The sequence below is a fragment of the Nyctibius grandis genome, chromosome 5, assembly GCF_013368605.1.
Source record: "Nyctibius grandis isolate bNycGra1 chromosome 5, bNycGra1.pri, whole genome shotgun sequence".
In the NCBI taxonomy this organism is placed as follows: Eukaryota; Metazoa; Chordata; class Aves; order Nyctibiiformes; family Nyctibiidae; genus Nyctibius; species Nyctibius grandis.
The window spans coordinates 36,774,159-36,791,750 of record NC_090662.1 but is presented as its reverse complement, the minus strand read 5'-3'; the positions used below and the strand labels follow the sequence as shown (position 1 = coordinate 36,791,750).

The 17,592-nt window shown below is 37.0% G+C and overlaps 1 protein-coding gene across 1 annotated transcript in view; it reads right to left on the bottom strand.

Moving 5' to 3' along the window:
* ARID2 (AT-rich interaction domain 2) overlaps positions 1-17,592 on the bottom strand; it is a 104,774-nt gene that overhangs the window by 1,933 nt on the left and 85,249 nt on the right. Inside the window, 5 exon segments of the mRNA XM_068402154.1 lie at positions 2,084-2,175; positions 2,263-2,386; positions 6,740-6,825; positions 6,924-7,062; positions 12,458-12,606. Coding sequence (XP_068258255.1) covers positions 2,084-2,175; positions 2,263-2,386; positions 6,740-6,825; positions 6,924-7,062; positions 12,458-12,606 — 590 coding nt within the window.

The following is a 17,592-nucleotide window of genomic DNA, read 5'->3' as shown; positions in this document are numbered from 1 at the left end:
TCCAAACTAATTAACACGGTCACTGACACCGGTGCAGCTGGCAGAGCAAGGAGTTCAGAATGAAACACTAATCACACAAGAACTCACGTCAATGCTGAAGCAGGATTGGCTGTTGGCTACACAGCTGACAGTACCTGAGCTTGCGAGCTTACAGTAAAAATAACTGAAGTGTGGATATATCAAATTATGAGACAACTCGGGCAAATGCTGGTCCAGTAACTAAGAAAGCTTCTGCCCACCACCACTGACTCTGTCGCCCTGGGAAGGATTCCCAGTTCCCCAGCAGACTGTGTGAATGGAAGACCCTGCCTCAGAGATGGGCACCGTCCCTCATGATCGCTGACAGCTGTGGCACAAATCATTGAGGACATCAGCCAATTCTCAGGACAAAGCACAACACACACGCTTTAAAAATAACCTTCAGCCCTGTTCTTTAATTCAAAAAAAGTGAACAAGGCAAAGATTTCAGGGGAGACTGAGCCTTCTTTTGTTCAGTATCTACTTGTTCACATCTTGTGAGAGAAACTAAGTGCTTAAATAGCAAAAACAAAATTCAAGCCATCATGGCCCAAGAGTAATGCCAATACGTGTAACAGACGAAGCGTATATCACAGCACAGAAAATCCCACAAACACCTTATCAATATGTGGAACACTATTTCTGTGACACGTATACAATACATATTTACATGGACCTGGCAGAGGAAAATACTCAAGGATGCTACCAGTGGTAAAGTTAATAGCAAAACTTGTTCCATGTTTGACTTAATGGAACTTTTTGTGGGTTTTTAAACTAAAACAGACAAGAATATTCAGAATGAATCATTAGAAAAGTGCTACAAAAATACTTCAGGAATATTATACTTTAAAGATCTAAACTGTCAAAGATTTCTTAAATTTGAGAATACTGAAATCAAAGACTAATTCAGGTTATAAGGAACCAACTCCTGTTCAAAGCAGGGCCAACTCCTTAGCTAGATTCACATTGCTCAAAATTATATCCAGTTGGGTTTGGGATATATAAGAGGACAGAGACTGCACAGCCTCCTTGGGGAGCTTGTTCCCATGTTCAATCAACTCTTGTGATTATTTTTTTTATTCATGATACCTGATTGGAATTTCCCTTGCTGCAACCTCTGCTCTTTTCCCCTCGCCCCCTTCACTACGCTCTCCAAGAAGAGTTTGTCTCTGTCTTCACTACAACTCCCAATTAGGTAGCTGAAGACAGCAGGAGGGTTTCTACAAACAGTATCAAAACTGTTTTGTTTAGAACTAAAACTAGGAAATTCCTCCCTATTGTCAGGTTTTTGAAGAACAGACAAAATTAACAGATTCTTATTAGAAATAATTACTTCTGCTATTATGAAACTGAAACAATGCAAAACAAAACCAAGAAAACACTCAGCTTGTAAATTATTGGGAAAAACATAAGCGGCATGCATGGTGATTACTGGCACAGTAACTAACTACTGCTCCTTCTGCATCATAAAGAACATTTCCTACTCAGTACCACAAGTCAGTATTGATCTATTTACTGATCCTACTTACTGAAGGATCTTCTACAAGTGAGAGGAAAGCTGACCGAGTCATTTATTAGAGTTAACTCAAGTTCGGAGAGGAAAGCAACAGAGAGGCAGCAAGTATGGGATGCAACTGTGTGTCACTCCACAGCTTAAGAAGATGTTTGTAAGAGCTCAGTCGCCCCTTTCTCAAGTTGAGATAAAAGGGTGCTGCCAATGGAAAGTTGCTTACAGAAGAATTAATTTTCAGAGTCATGCACTACTGCCTTCAGGAGGAAAAGGGACAGACCCACAGCAAAGGCTTCTCTCATCTGTCTCCAAAAATTTAACCTGTCAAATTTACCAGGCACATTTCAAAAGTCTGGATCACAAATGCTGTCTTAGGTGAGATGATGCTGAGCACTTGCGTGGGGAACTAAACAGTGCAGAACTGACAGAGAAATTGTATTGTCAATACACTTACTGTTTTTTTTAAAGGATAGCTAAAACCTACCTATTGTTTGGTACTTAAAAGAACTGAAACAACATTGCCCACTGGTATCAGAAGAGTCACATGATGCTTACCTGCGACCACATTCTGAATATTTACCAATATTTTTTAATATTAAGGCAGCTGTTAATCGGATGTGTTTAGTTATTGGTCCCTCTTTTTCATCCTACAAAAGTAAAGAGAAAAAAAATGTAGAAGCCCCGTAGTAGCAGGCAACAATTAATATCTAATACTTGAGTCAAACAATACTAACTGTGAAATCTCTGAAGACAAGGTTTCTTGATCCCCTCCTTAATGCCATTAGGGCAGCACTCGGATGATTCACAATGGCCTTCTGTGCTCTGGGAGTAGAGGCAGTACCCCCCGCAGCTGGCAGCCTACGTTAGTAAAGAAAGAATTAATATAAAGAAAGAATTAATAAAAATAAGCTTTGTACCACTTTCTAGAAGACTAACAACTCTGAAAATTTATTTTGGCAATTTTTTAACCTGTCTGAACAGAGACAAAAAGATCCATTAATACTTGGTGCTGATAAGTGATTTGCCTTTTGTTTCCACTGAGGTAAACCTTACTGCAAAGCCTTCAGAGGACTCATGGGCTTTATTTTACGTGAAAAAACACTTCTCTTGAAGAAGCACTGCTCATCACCCGTGAGATTTGTAATGGAAAAGTCACATATTGTACTAATGACATAGCCACTTCCTGAACTGTACCTATTTAAAGGAATGCTTTATCAGACAGGATTTAACAGGAACTGTGATAGCAGCTATGCAAATATCATCTGAGATTTGGCCAGAGAATGTCCTTAAAATATAGCTATTCAAACTTAACACAGCTCATTGTGACCGTTAGACACTGAGACAATATAAAATGCACATAACTGTGGTTAGTGAGGAGTAATATAAAGTAACATGATTGAAGTTATGATCTAAGACATAAAATATCTAACTGTTAAATCAGATCAAACATTTGTAAAACCAATTACCTGTTACTGCAGCTTTCAGACTGAGATTAATAAATTAAGCAGGGTGTGTTATAAAGCTGGTACAAGTAACAAACACAGCAGAAGCAAATTCTCCATTTTCAGTATTAACACTGAAGTCAAGGCTCCATTTCATGTAAAACTTTGAAATTACTCACACAATTAGAGTTTAGAATGTATAAATATGCAGCTTCACTCAATGACTAAGACTCATAATGTCACCTCAAAGGAAAGTTTTGCAGTATGAATGGTGAAAAGTATCACCACGCTTCAATATATTGAGCAATATTATTATGAAGTCTTTTAATACCCTAGCAGAATCTGATTAGAACATCTCAATACACTTGAAATACACAGTAATGCTTACTTGCAAAGGTAGCATAAATTAAATGTAAATGTTCCATTTTTTAAAATGAAAGTTATCCTGTAAGAGTATTTTTAGGTATCTTTCACTGTAAGTGAATAGTCTAAGAATAAAACTTGAATTCTCTATTCAGAGAGACTTTCTTCATAATCTGCAATTCTAACAACAAGGAAACCTAGTTAAAATTAGAAGAAGGGTCATATGAATGCTTTTAAACTGCAAACAGAAAATTTCAGAAGTAGTAACAGACAGACTCCTCCCTAAAACTTTAGCTATAATCACACTGTCATCCTCCCCTCAATGGAAACAAGAGTTTGAAAACCTTTGTGAAGTAAAGGGGCAGGAGCTGAATTAAGAAACTGTTGAGCAACGACATATGTTTATAGGAGACTGAGTGCCACAGTAAAGGAATTATCATCTTAATTTTTAATTTCTGGAACATTTATGTTTTCCTTATATTGAGAAGAACAAGGATTCATCAATGGAGGCTGTTCCGAACGTCTCTCTTCAACAGCTATCATACTATATTTTAGAAAGTTGAAGTACTATTGCCTTGATTCTAGAAATATTGAAAAAGGGGCAATTTCAATAAATTACGATATTAAATGATCATCTTCTCTTTTTGATTTTGGAAAAAAAAAAAAGTAAATAAAAAGTTACTGAGACATCAAGTGGACTGACTTGTGTCTGTGAGCAAGTATCTCTCTCAAGAAACATCTAGATTTCTTGAATTTCTTTAATTATATTATCAACTAACTTCAAACCATACCATTCATTTTGTGATTTAAAGTTATCTCCTGCCCTACTCCCATGGTGCATTAAGAATATTTTTGGTAGCTCACGCTACCACCTTTGCTTCAGTGGCAACAAGGAAAAAAAATTAACGTGAATCCAAAAAGATTCAAATGCACAAAGCTACAGTCAACATACAGTTAATTGCTAGTGCTACCTGACCTTCCAGAATGCAATATTCAGCCACCTCTGAAAACCAGAAGAGGAAGAGTTAATATAATACAACCTTAAAAGCAAAGACATACAGAATTAAGGTATACAACCAACTCTGTAATGCAGCTTAACTTTGCCTACCTGGCTCTAGCAAAAGCCGTTACAGATTTTTTTCAAGTATGTATGGTGTTACGGTAGACAGAAATGATGATTAGGGGAATGGGCCCTTGTTTGTTACACTGTGTTCCATAGATTTTACTTCCAGCACCAATAACACTCACTCTGTCTGCACTCCCCGAGGCAGGGGTAGTTTTACTAAATTGTGAGGGATTAAGTGAAGAAAGTTGGCCTAATTAATAGATAAAAGTTGATGGCTTACACATGCTTCATCTCAGCATCAGTTCTTTAAGTTGTTTCAGCTCCATACAAGAGTTCAGTCATAGGGACTATCAGTGGTGTGCTGATGTATCTGACAAGTTTCTACGACTCAACAAAAAGTGAATTAAACCAAAACCTTCTAAGTCAGCTTTCAGATGTCACCATGTAAAGCCAACTTGAGGTGACCTGTTGGAGCAAGCTTAAGAGTTTCATTTGACACGTCACTGATTTTGGAAAGCAAATTATCAAGTCTTGTCTCCCTCATGTAGCTAGATGCTCGTTTCAGTTGTGTGAACATAATTCTGTGGCAGCACTGTAAGATTATGTGGGTTACACATTACATATAATCAAAATATTCCTGTTTGTTGATTTCTTCTTCAGTAAAAGAGGAGCAATGGAGACATAAGGAAAGAGAGTAAAAGTAACGGACAGGGAACCTCTACGATTTCATAAACAGCTGAGTGTATTACTGTCACGAGTGCTGACAGAGAAGGTCTCATCCTTTCCTTTTGTCCCAGCCCATCTCCTGTACTGGTGTTCAACTGACTGTAAGGCAAGTGTATTCCACTCATTTGGCAAACCCACTTTTTTTAATTAAGTTTTTTTAAAAACAGAATTGATTTACCATCCAATCAGACAAAAACTAAAGCTAGTTCTCGCACTGTAAGCGGTGCATAGCCAGGAGAAGGAACAAGGGATGGCAGGGAGAGTCAAAACATCCTACTTTGAATAGTGAATGCTCTTACTTCAACTTGTATTCTGAAATCACACCCTTATTATCTGGTGATATTGCAGTCTCAATTATTTCAGCAAGAACTGGTTATGCATGTAAATTCCTACTTTCTGAATCTGACCTTAATTATGGAATTCTGCCTTAGCAGAGGGGATGTATGAACGTTTCTTCTAATTTGAGTACGTGTGCCAATTTTAAAGAAGCCTGTGAGGACACAGAGCTACTAGATGTGTTACTTGTGTGATGGAGTATTTTTGAAAAGGCAGAGTTGAGATCACAACATGCTAGTAGATGGTATCAGCCCTACGCTTCCACTTACTAGGTATTTAAGACTACATTAACCATCATTCTTCATTTTGTGGTTTTCAGAGGTCTGAATGTTGTTCAGTGTAATGAAACAAGGCACCATAAAGCAATCATAAGTCTGTGTTAAGGAGTTTGTTTATATTAAAAAATAAAAGGACTCCCAAACTAAATTTCTCAGCTTTCATGCTCAACTTTCTCTGCTGCCTCCAGCAGCTTGGTAGCAATTTAACTAGCCACAAAACAGACTGCAAAAAACTGCCTGGGACCATGTAATTACATCTTTAGCTTGCAACAAAGAGATTCCAGTTAGTTACTAACAAAGACCTAGTCTTAACACACTTATACAAGTAACTGAACCCTCAGTAACTCCAATATTAACATAACCATCCCCACAAACCCACAGCAATGGGGTTGTGCTCTCCAATATTAATTCCAGATGGTTGAAACAATTTTGGGAAAGAGGAGAGCCAAAGCCAATTCCAGGTAGCAGCACAAAATCACAAGACTCAGAGGAATTGGTATTTATCTTGTTTGCTTGTTTAAAGGAAAGTTTATTACAAGAGTCCCTGGATCAAATCTGCCCAGATGTAGACCACAAAACTGGAAGGAATACAGAAAGTTACAAGACAATCCATCTCAGCTGTATGAAACAGCTGAACTGTACACAACAAATAACTTTCCATTTGGATTATAAGCACTTTCCTGTTACAATAAAAGTTACAAAATGCTGTCCAGTTGGGAAAAATCAGGAGAATATGTTGAGAACCATGTTCATCACAGAGTATTGATCCATATACCTTAAAGAACTACCTGTTCTTTTTATAACTGCAACCACATCAGAATCTATTCCCTCTTTTGCCCATTTTTGTCTTACTGTAATGGACCTCAAATTTGATTACTGTTATATAGACTTTACATATACACAGTTTCACCTGATAAGCCGAGTTATAAATACACAAATTCTTCCAATAATTTCTAATCCTCTTATTTTCCCTAGTGCTAATGAGGTTGAGGTCTCTTACTTATTGGAAGGCTTCTGATTTCCTGCTTGTCCATGTTCATCTTGCTTTAATCCTGCAAGCAAAGCATCTCTGGAACAGTGCTTATCCTGTTTGGGGAAAAGATAAAGACATGAGAAAGGTGTGTCAAAATTTACCATGAAATTCCTACTATTTTCTGAAGCAATATGTGAAAGAAAATCTGCACCTGTAAGTGGGTAATGAAGGAAAACCTCTGCCTCTGGAAAGGTTCACATCCCTCCCATAAGCACTGCCCTGGGTAGACATCTTTTCCTCCATGTTCAGTTGCTGCATGATAGAAAACTTGTGATGGTGTTTGAAACCACCTACAAAAAAGAGGGGAGGGGATATTTAAGGTTTGTTTTTTTCCAGTTAATGGTAAAGCACAAATATCATAAACATAAATCCATACTGGCTAAACATTTTCATTTTCTGAAACAAGACATACCTTAATAAATTAAAGGTTGTCACATTTTAAAAGTAAAAACATGTACATATATAACGAGTGAGCTACCAACAAATGGCAATATGGTTTTGTCAAATCCAATTGAAACTCATCATGCTTCTATTTTTCTATTTACACTGTACCAAAGAAATAATGCATGTTAATTCCAACAGATCCATTCTCTGCAATACAAGTAAAAAACAATAATAAACAGCTAAAAAAGTTGGATTTCATGTGTTTCTTTTCCTGTTTTCCTTCTTTACTAGCAGTCATACTCAGACCTTATTTCAACTTTAATTGGGAAAGAGAGAGGCACACCATTCATCCTATTTGCTCTCAATACTGCACGCTTGTCAAAACTGATGGAATAAGAGATCAATCTAAAATTAGTGCTCCTTAGCACCTGAATTCTAAATATCGGGAAAATGGCTAGATGTCATTCCCTGACGCACACAGAAGTCAAAAAGCATCACTTATGTGACCCTTTTTAATACCTTCATTTAAACCTCAATTTTAAAATTACTTTCCAGAACCTCAGACTAAGCACTTTGCCTGCCGACAGCCCCAAAGCACAGGACATGAAGTATTTAAGCAAATGGCGTGCTTCTGCATCAATATGAAAGATAAAGTGGCTTAAGCCTGCCCTGTAATACTCTTGACAGCATATTTTGTGTTTGCCTATGTTCTGTGTGGTGAGAACTCAGGTGCAACATAACCTTACAGTGAGTTCAGCCCAATAAGGGCTTCTTCCATTTCAAAGTGGTAGAAAATGTGAATGCCGCCTCAAAATACTGGTGAGTCAACAGTTCTTAAACAGTTCTTAGATTTGTATTTTCAAATTGTCACACAGATAAAAGACGTGTCACTTTAACGTATATCAGATGGTAATGGAGAACAACTGTATTACAAACAATATTAAATGAAAATACTGAATGACTCCAAGCGTGGGGTTTTTTTAGTCTAGATACACCTTAAAACGTATCTCAAGTGTTACAAATTACATCCCTTACTTCAACAGGGAAAAAATGGCCAAAATAAAGAAGAGACTAGCTGCTTGCAATTCATTTCAATACAACTAACGCAGCTTATCAACACCCACTTAAGGCCTGGACAGAAGACGTCTAGAAACGTAGCTGCAGCCCTTTGGGAAGTCATTACCACCAGCTGTCTTCACACACTTTCTGGACGGATGCCACTGGTGCAGCAGTCTTACCAAAGAGGAAACACCATCTCAGACACTCCGGTTCACATGCCAGTATTTTAGTTTCAGTTAACAAGAAACAGTATTTTGTGTTAAGATGTCTGACTGAACTCACTGGGCTGAAGGGTGCAAGAGGGAGATGACCTCCAATCAGAGACTTACAGCAAGCAGCCAAGGATGAAGCAACACCTTAAGCCTATAGCAGCCATTTATGGACAAGTTCAAGTCAGAACTCTCAGCATATGAATAGCAGTATCAGCAGGTGCTTTGATCCAGCCACCTCCTTCCACATCCTACTGCTCATTTCAATACTGTCCATTATGCAAACATACTTGCAATCGATACCTAGGCCTATGTGTACAGACACTGCTACCTGAACCCCATAAAGGTGTCAAAAAGCTAATTTCACCCAGAGACGCGTCTTAGTTAGAAACTGAATCCTACTGCAATAACCAACTGTAATACAGCAATTACCTTCTGCAAAGGCAATAAATACTGCTCTCTTAAAAAGCATTCATCTTTTCCATGCCAGCCAGCTGTTACTGAAGGGAAGACGGGAAGGAGAAATACCTGCCTTTTGCTGTTAGTCCAGGCAGCCCACAGTAGGAAATGAAAATAAAATGTTTTACATGTACATTGGCTCAACAGCAAAAGCTGATGTTTCAAAGGACCAGAAAGATGTCTTTCCACAATAAAGGGGAAAGTCAGTATGTAAACTTAAGCCTGGCACAAACCTGTTTATGAATAATTCCTGGCATGGATGAAACAAATTCCATAGCATAAGTGAAACCCAAAAATGTAGCTTTAAACTTTTTTATTCAACATGGCAAGGCTTGAAGAAAAATAAAACTATTTCAGCTATGTTGGTTCATTCACTGTAGAATACATTCAGTGTTATACTTCAATCGCTGATCTAAGAAGATTCCAATTTACTACCATTTTGCAGAGAAAAACTATTTTTCCTTAAATAAACACCTAAACATAGTAATTAAAAAACCAGCTTAAGTACTGAGAATACAGTCAGCTGAGTTTAGACTCTTGTGTCCCGCTTAATTTCTCCATCATTCTGTTCAGCTGCTGAACAGAACCATAAACTAATAGCGACTTGACAGGCAGCGGAGATTTGAGTACATTTCCAATTTACTTTTTAAATGCCAAGCAATTCAAGAGCAGACATCTCCTGCCTACCTGTGAAACAAAACAGCAGCTTTTAAATTAAGCTGAATACAATTAGCAGTACTTGCAGACAGCTGAATTTCAAAGGAAAACACCTACTTTCTGTTATATCCTCAATGCAAAGTAGTGTGCTGACCACCACCTCTTAGAGTTTTACTTCCACTTCAGATACAAAACCCAAATACATCTGCGAGAGGCCAATCATTACAACTATTTGCATAATTGGGCTTGATCTGGTTGTGGTCTTCAGACACTACTAAATTCCAAAATCTTGGTATAATGTTTCCTAATTCAGTTCTAAAAAACAAAACGGCAGAACCCACACCCACGCCACTGGAATGCTGCTGACTGCAGCAGCCAAGTTACTGGGTAGGAAAAGAACATACTATTTTATTTATTTGTATTTATTCTGATTCTCAACAAAATGCTTTTGAAGGCCTTCACTGCCTTCTGCAATACATCCTGGAAGGGAAACTTAATGCTAACATATTGTGAGAATAAACTAAAAAATATGCATAGAGAAACAGGTGCAAATGACTGTATCAAATTTGTCTCCTGTCGTATCTTTCTGGTTAATTGTGAACACCACGAAAGAAACACTGTTCTATCATTCGCTATGATGAACCTGCCTGCTTAATATCTAGGAAAAACAACTGCTAAACAATCATGAATAAAACCAAGTAGTTGATGTAAAGTTCACATAGACTAATGAGCCACTCAACAGATCTTCTTGTTTCCTGCTTAAACAACTCAATAAAACCAGCCAAGATTGAGAGTGATAAATAAAAGTTACAATAACAGGTGGCAATTCCAAATTTTTCTTTATATCTGTTAGAAGCAGGAAGCCTACAGGAGATTTGATACTCCTGTTTTTAATCAGGCTGTTGAAGGAATATGAATAAACAATATACATCTGAGGAATATGCTAACTTAACATTTTGGTCCTCTCTTCACCACAGAGAATGCTGAGTGTAATGTTTATCTAACCTGTTTTTAGGCTGGGACTGAAATAAGTATTTTAAAAGTAAGAGACAGCATAAGAACAAGAGCTGCGTGTCACATGGACTACAATCTATCAATGCAAAAATCTCTGAAGGCTTTTGAAAATAATGAAACTTAACCATGAATAAAAATCAGTACAGTAAGTAACAACAGGAGAAACTAAAGCAACACTAAAACACTACCTTTGAGATACAACATAGCGATCAACTTGTGAAATATGGGCTTCGTAGCCCTTAACTTCAGTTTCAGGAAAACTTACTGGAATAATATTTTAAGACAGACTTACAAAAAGACTGATAATGTAAGGTAATCATAATTGTATTGTTCCTCCTCGTGCCCCAAAATTTGTCTGCACATATTCATATCCTAGTTCACGTGTGACATCATGGTTAGATGTCACCTCAACTCTACACAACTCATCCTACATAACTTTAGTCATAGAAGAAAGCTGGTGGCTAACTTATGTTTCAAAACTGTAGTTCAGCAAACTCTTCAATATGGTATAAATTGGTGAGGCTTCTGCTAAGAAACTGCCTCAGCTTTTCACTTCCACCTCAGTACAACCCACTCTTATACCCACACAGGTGTTTATGCACCTGTTGTGTAGCCAGCAGAGTATGGCTCTACGGTTATACTTATTAGTAGTAAAGGAGTAAAGTAAAAAGTAAGTAAAGCCTTACATGTATTTCTTACACAGAGAAGTGTCACCTACCAAAGAAACAAAAATCACTTTTAAGGTGAAAACAGGGCAATGATTTAAAAAGCACCAGATCTCTACAGTACCAGTCAGAGTCTTATCTAACATCTGTATCTCTTGCATTGACTTAACGATCTTTGAATTAAGTTTGTAAGGAATGAAAGAAACAGAAATTAAAGCTTCAGGGGTCTGCAGATTAACTGTCTTTCAGTACTCCTCTAATTCTGTTCAAATGCCTCATTTTCACCATCACTTCCAAACATTCGAACTTCTCCATCATTTCATCCCAACTTTCTGAATGCCTACACACTAGCTTTCTGCTAAATCAGCTCGTCTTTGTGTTGTCCCACAATGACTAAGTGTCTTACCTTTTTCATGCCCATCCTATATGTTATGCAATTTCTCTCACTGTTTTTAAAGCAGCTATTTGACAACTACCTTTGTTTCACCCATCTGTACCCTTCACCGAAAACTAAGCATATTCATATGCTATTTTATGTTTATAGGTTATTTTAAAAATCAGTGTCAAGATATACAAGGGTAGTATGTTTTTATAAGCCTACATCCAAAATTCAGCTAGCTCACTCCTCTTCTTTTAAGGACAACAACAACAAATCCAAAGAAGTCTAATCATTGCTGTCTAGTCTTAAGGCTAAGTTCCTTTTTATTTCCTTTCGTGACAATGGAGTCCTGCAGCAAACAAATGGTATCATAATCACTAAAATTAGTCATAATCTAAGTAAGACTTTGACCAGGGCATAGAAATGCAACACCCTACTCTTGCAAAACTGGGAACACAAGAAAGGGTAAAAGCTGGAAACACAAGAAAATGTCAAGACAGGATTTGTAACTTGAGTACAGTAACTATTTTTGTATTTGCAATACAAAGAACAAGCTTCAGAGCTAGGCTTTTTTCTTTTAACTTAACTACATGACAGTATTTTATTACTGAAGAATCGATATATTACAAGAAAGCCACATAATACTCATTTTATGCTCTGAAGTATAATTGAGAGCAGTTCAATGTCTTGCACTCCCCCATCTCAGCTACAGCTTCCTCAACACTTTTCACTTTTTCTTTTCCGCACTAAGTACAAGTTAACTTAAGGAAACGGAATGGATACAACTTGTAGAACCACCTTCTATATACAAGCATCTGTTACAGATTAGTAAAAGTAGTTAAATAAAGGAGCCATTTACTTTTTACAAGATTGCCACAGACACATGAAGTTCTGTCCAGGTTTTTTCATTTGGTCTGCATGCTGACTTGCTGCAGTGTATGAAGGTGGCTGCAAATTGATCTGCTGGCCCTGTACTTGCACTGTTGGTATCGACGTTGCAGGTGTGCTCTGCAGAAAAAGTTAAAACACAGTTTTAAACAGGGCTTATTTCAAGACTTGACATACAGTTTGCTGTTTGTTCAAAGATCTTTTGTTTTACACTCTAATCCACCACAAGTTTTCAGATTTTAACACTTTGAACTCTGAATAACCATAAATAGACACAGTAACATGAGGGACATACAACTTTTACACTGTAGTATTTATGCAGAAGTTTCTAATATTCAAGTTACTAAACCTTGTGCCTAAATTCAAATACAAAATTATGACTGCAAAGGAATTTCTCAAGGGCAGTAGTGGAGCAAAGGTTAGCATTATTTTGCAAAGGCTTTCTTTGTTCTTTAAGAAAGAAAAAAACCATGCAAACTCAATGGGTTGCAATGTCATCAGCACAGAGGAGTAGTTTGCTTTCCTCAGTAACTGTAGGAGAAATATTTGCTAAAATAAGTAAAATGAGCACTGATACATCTGAAACTGTTTTATGTTCTTTGATGAAATGGTTTTATGTGCTGCATCTGTGGAATTCTTATATAACTGCCGCATTAGTACACATCAGCCTGTGTTACAAAGTGAGTAAGAAAAGGTAAAACCGAACAATGCTGAAGAAAACACTATCAAGACCAGTAGGCTCGAACTATGACATACCATTTTCTCTATAAAACTTGGCAAATAATGTAATTCTTCACGCTCTCGCAAAACATGCCATACAGCTTGCATGCAGTGAAATATAACCATTTCAGAAAGGAAAAAGATGTTCCCCTTGCTCCCTTGCACTATTACAAGACGCTTACTTTAACAGTGAATAAAAACTATTTTAAAAGTGGCCTAAAAATGATTAAAAAAAGCCAAAACATGTCAATTGTATTTCTTTTTCTGAATAATAGATACTGAATGCTGGACTTGCCCATTTCAGAACAGTGCTTATGTCAGAATACTGTTACTCTGCTTGCTTTTTTACTGGAAGGCTCTGGCCAGCAAGATGTTTATAAAGATGATGAAAATAAAAAAATAAGCTTTTGAATATTATCTAGGAAGGAAGACCTAACATGCTTTTCTTCCCTACTGTTAGAAAAGGAATGTAACACTCTTTTAGAGACCAAACAAAACTACTTTCAAGTCTGTGTTTCTTACTATTATAAAAGAAGCACTTTAAAGTGGTGCACACAATACTCTGTTTACGTCTTTACAGCTCTGTTACTGAATAGCTTTAGACTTTAATTGTAAAGAAACAAACAGTTAAGTGCAACTTCTAACATTTAATTTGCGTATTGATCTTAAGTTTTCTTCCTGCTGCTCTCTACTGGCATTGTGGACAACAGTCACACAAGGTAATGAGTTAATAACTATCACAGACCGTACAACGCTAATAACATGACCAAAAGGACAGCAAAAAAGACTCATCAAAACCAAAACACTTCCAATATCTAAGCATAAATCCTGATAAAAATAAGGGAAAACTCAGCAAAACTCCTGAACACAGCACAACTATTGAATGATGCCCGTGAGCTGCGTGTGTGAAAAGTTGTAAGAAAGGACTCTTGAGTCCATTAGTAACAACTACAAATTATTTTGAACTCTGCAACAATTTTCATCTAAAGAGCTCTAAGCTAGTTTGCAGATTGGGTAATGAATCTTCACAATATATCTTTTAACAAAAGGTAAACACAAGTGAAGCCCTTTAAGATCAACATCTCTTTAACAAGGCATTTTCAAACTGAAGCTGAAAGTAAAACCATCAAGCAATACAGCTTGTTTTGCAGTCTTCACTTGGCATCCTGATATCAATACATTATTATGGTCTTTATGTGATTTTTTTATCCCTATAGAACTTCTGTCTCATTTAATGTGCTGGAGAGAGAGTGAGCTTACTGAATGAATTCAGTGTTTCATTTAATTCTCATCATTCAATGTGTGGTTCATGCATTATTTACTCCATTCCAAGCAAACCCTGCAATTAATCCAGAATTATGAGTTTTCTCAAGGGTTTTTCTGGCAAGCTCTTCTAGTGGTATTCAAAGGTTTTAATACCATCTCATTAAAAATTGTTTATTTTTAACAAGGACATCAGAGATATACAACACAAAATGTTACATGCTGAAAATGAAAGAGCACAGAAAGGGAAACAAGTCTTCAGGACAAAAAGTTAAAATTCAGTTTCCCTTCCAATTTCTTTCTACCTTTTTTTTTTTCAGTGCGAAAAAAAATGTTGATAAATTGAAGTGTGTAAAATAATTGTCGTTGTTTAGAATACTCTTATTACTGCTGTACTGCAAAGTAGAGTAGTTTCGCTCAAACTTGTAGCATCAGGTGGTTACAACTTCCATGTACTTTTAAGTCAAATTTATGGCTCGCCCATCAACTGGGCTGATTATACACAGCAAAATTACATTTGTTTTCCTAGGTTCTATTTTAGAAATTTAAATTCTAACATCTCAAAGCTTTCCCCTCTTCATTTAAGAGATCAGAAACACTGCTATTTGGGGGATTTTCCCTTCTCTGTTTTCATGTATAGATTTAATAATGCATGATACAAGAGACATCACTAAAATTAGGTATAGCCTTTGTTTTTCAAAAATGAAACTCCTTTTTTTCCAGAAACGTACCTAGAAATACTTGCTATGTGCTACCTAGTTTCCAGTACACAATGATTATGTAAAGTCACTTATTTCTTTAACATATGGAACTATGACAGACATTTTAATTTTTCCTAATAAAGTCTTTCTGGGAGAAGTAACATTGAAAAAAGTTTCTCCTTGGCATAAAGATTTCACAAAACTTCCTCCTCTAGCAAAAACATTCATAGATTCCAGGTTCCTCAAGAAATTAAATGCCCAGAAACTCTAGTACACTTGAAAGCTTTTCATGGCATCTTTCTATATTCAGATCAGACCTCTCCATGATAAGATTTGCAATTGCTACCACTTAGCACTTTTGCAAATCAGATCTCACTGGATCTCAGAATTGAAAGGTACCTCTAGCAGCATCACCTATCTCAGTACGGTTTGCACTGAACTCTTAAAACTACATAAATACAAACCCTTAATGCCTGTACAGTCTACTTAACACAACAGATACTACAATCTACTTTTAATAATCATAGAATGGTTTATGTTGGAAGAGACCTTCAAGATCATCTAGTTCCAACCCCCCTGCCACAGGCAGGGACACCTTTCCACTAGACCAGGTTGCTCAAAGCCTCATCCAATCTGGCCTTAAACACTGCCAGGGTTTTAATAAGCAGAAGGAGATTTTATCTCTAGACTATGTGACTTTAGATCAAGATATTGGGAGGGGGAAGGAAAAAAAAAAAAAAAAAAAAAAGAAAGGAAGTCCAGCATAGTCATGAAAACTAAGAGTAAAGCTAAGAGCTTTGTGCTAGCTAGAATGGACTGTTTACAAAAGATACTAACTTATTTTTACGCACAAGAGCTCCTCCATTTGGGCACATGAGCTCCCTGTGTTGTAGGAATAACAAACCCTATGGCTTGGGGCCAGAAATGGCCTCCACCTCTATTTCACAGAAGCAGTGGTGCCATTCCCTTTAGGTATTAATAGGTAACTCCATTTTAGCACTGTACCTGCCCATTTTATTTACGAGGCCGACTGTGCCATCAGCAAGAGAACACACTGCATCCCAGTGTGATGGGGGTCCTGTTGACATATAGAGCCGTACACAGTTGAAAAACATTAGGCTGGATTTTTTCCTCCCACCATTAGTATGTGCGCACCCATTGTAAATACATTTAACTCAACAATAAGCAGTTGATTATTAGTAAAAATAGATTTTAAAATTTCATAGGATTTACAGTTTGGTATCACAAAATTTTATGTTTAGCTTCTTCACAATAATGAACATATATAAAAAGGTAACCTATAAGCTGAAAAGGAATACAGCAGGATTTGAGTGTGAGGAAGGGGGGTCAGGTGGATGGGTAGGCACTAAAATACTTGTTCTTTTCCTCTTAGATTACTGAAGTTTAAGTCTCCTTGCAACCGTGTGCTTCACAAGTGAAGAGCAATAAAAGCACAGAGATTATGTATTTCAGTACTTCCAGCTGAGAAACTCATTTACTCTGTCGCTAGGAATGAATTACACCTCCTGGGCCTACACACCTGCTTTCTGGTGCATGGTAACTCTCAACTTCCCAATCAACAGAGGGCAGGAGCAAACAGTTCAGGCAATGCTCACACCGTTTTTGCCACCTAAATTTCCACACAAGCATGTTTCAAGTGGGCGGCCTTCAGAGAAATGGGAATGCATTGTTTATGATGGGGTGACAATGATGAGCAGGGAAGTGATTACTTTAAAAGCCAGATAAGGCAGTTTAAATCAGATTGGCTCATTTCTAGGAACCTGGCGTGGTATCAGAGCATTCCTTCAACACACACACCATTTGGGACAAGCCAACATGGTTATGCTTAGCAGATGTTTCGGGGGCGTTTGAAGAGGAGTAAGAAAAAGTTGAAAATGTACAGGTAGGTAATTGCTCATTTCTTCTTCTTTTTCATCCACTAGTCCAGCACAATGCCTCAGCAGAGCAATAATCCAGGAGCAGGGAACACAGAAATAAAAGAAAAAGAAACCGAGAAAGTGCCAGTTCTGTCTCCTCTCAGACTACATTTCATGAGCTTACAAAACACAGATGGAGATATAAGAAAAAAAAATTGCAACACTGTGTATCATATGTTCCTCTTCTGACATAACCCATATACCCATAACCCAATTTTTGTATAAAAATTTTTTTAAAAAAAAATCTTTAAAGTCAGTATATGTGTATTTTTCAATGAGTTCTGGTGAGGGGCACAATTAATGTGGAACAATCACAGATTATACACAGAAGATACCTGTATTTGTCTAACTGGATTTCGATAACACTACATGGGCTGTCCTATAAGCAGCAAGTATATAATTTTCATTATTTTAGTAGGCCTTTTAAATCAACATTTTCCCCCCAAGCATATAGTACCAGCCCATTTCAAACTACCATTCATATC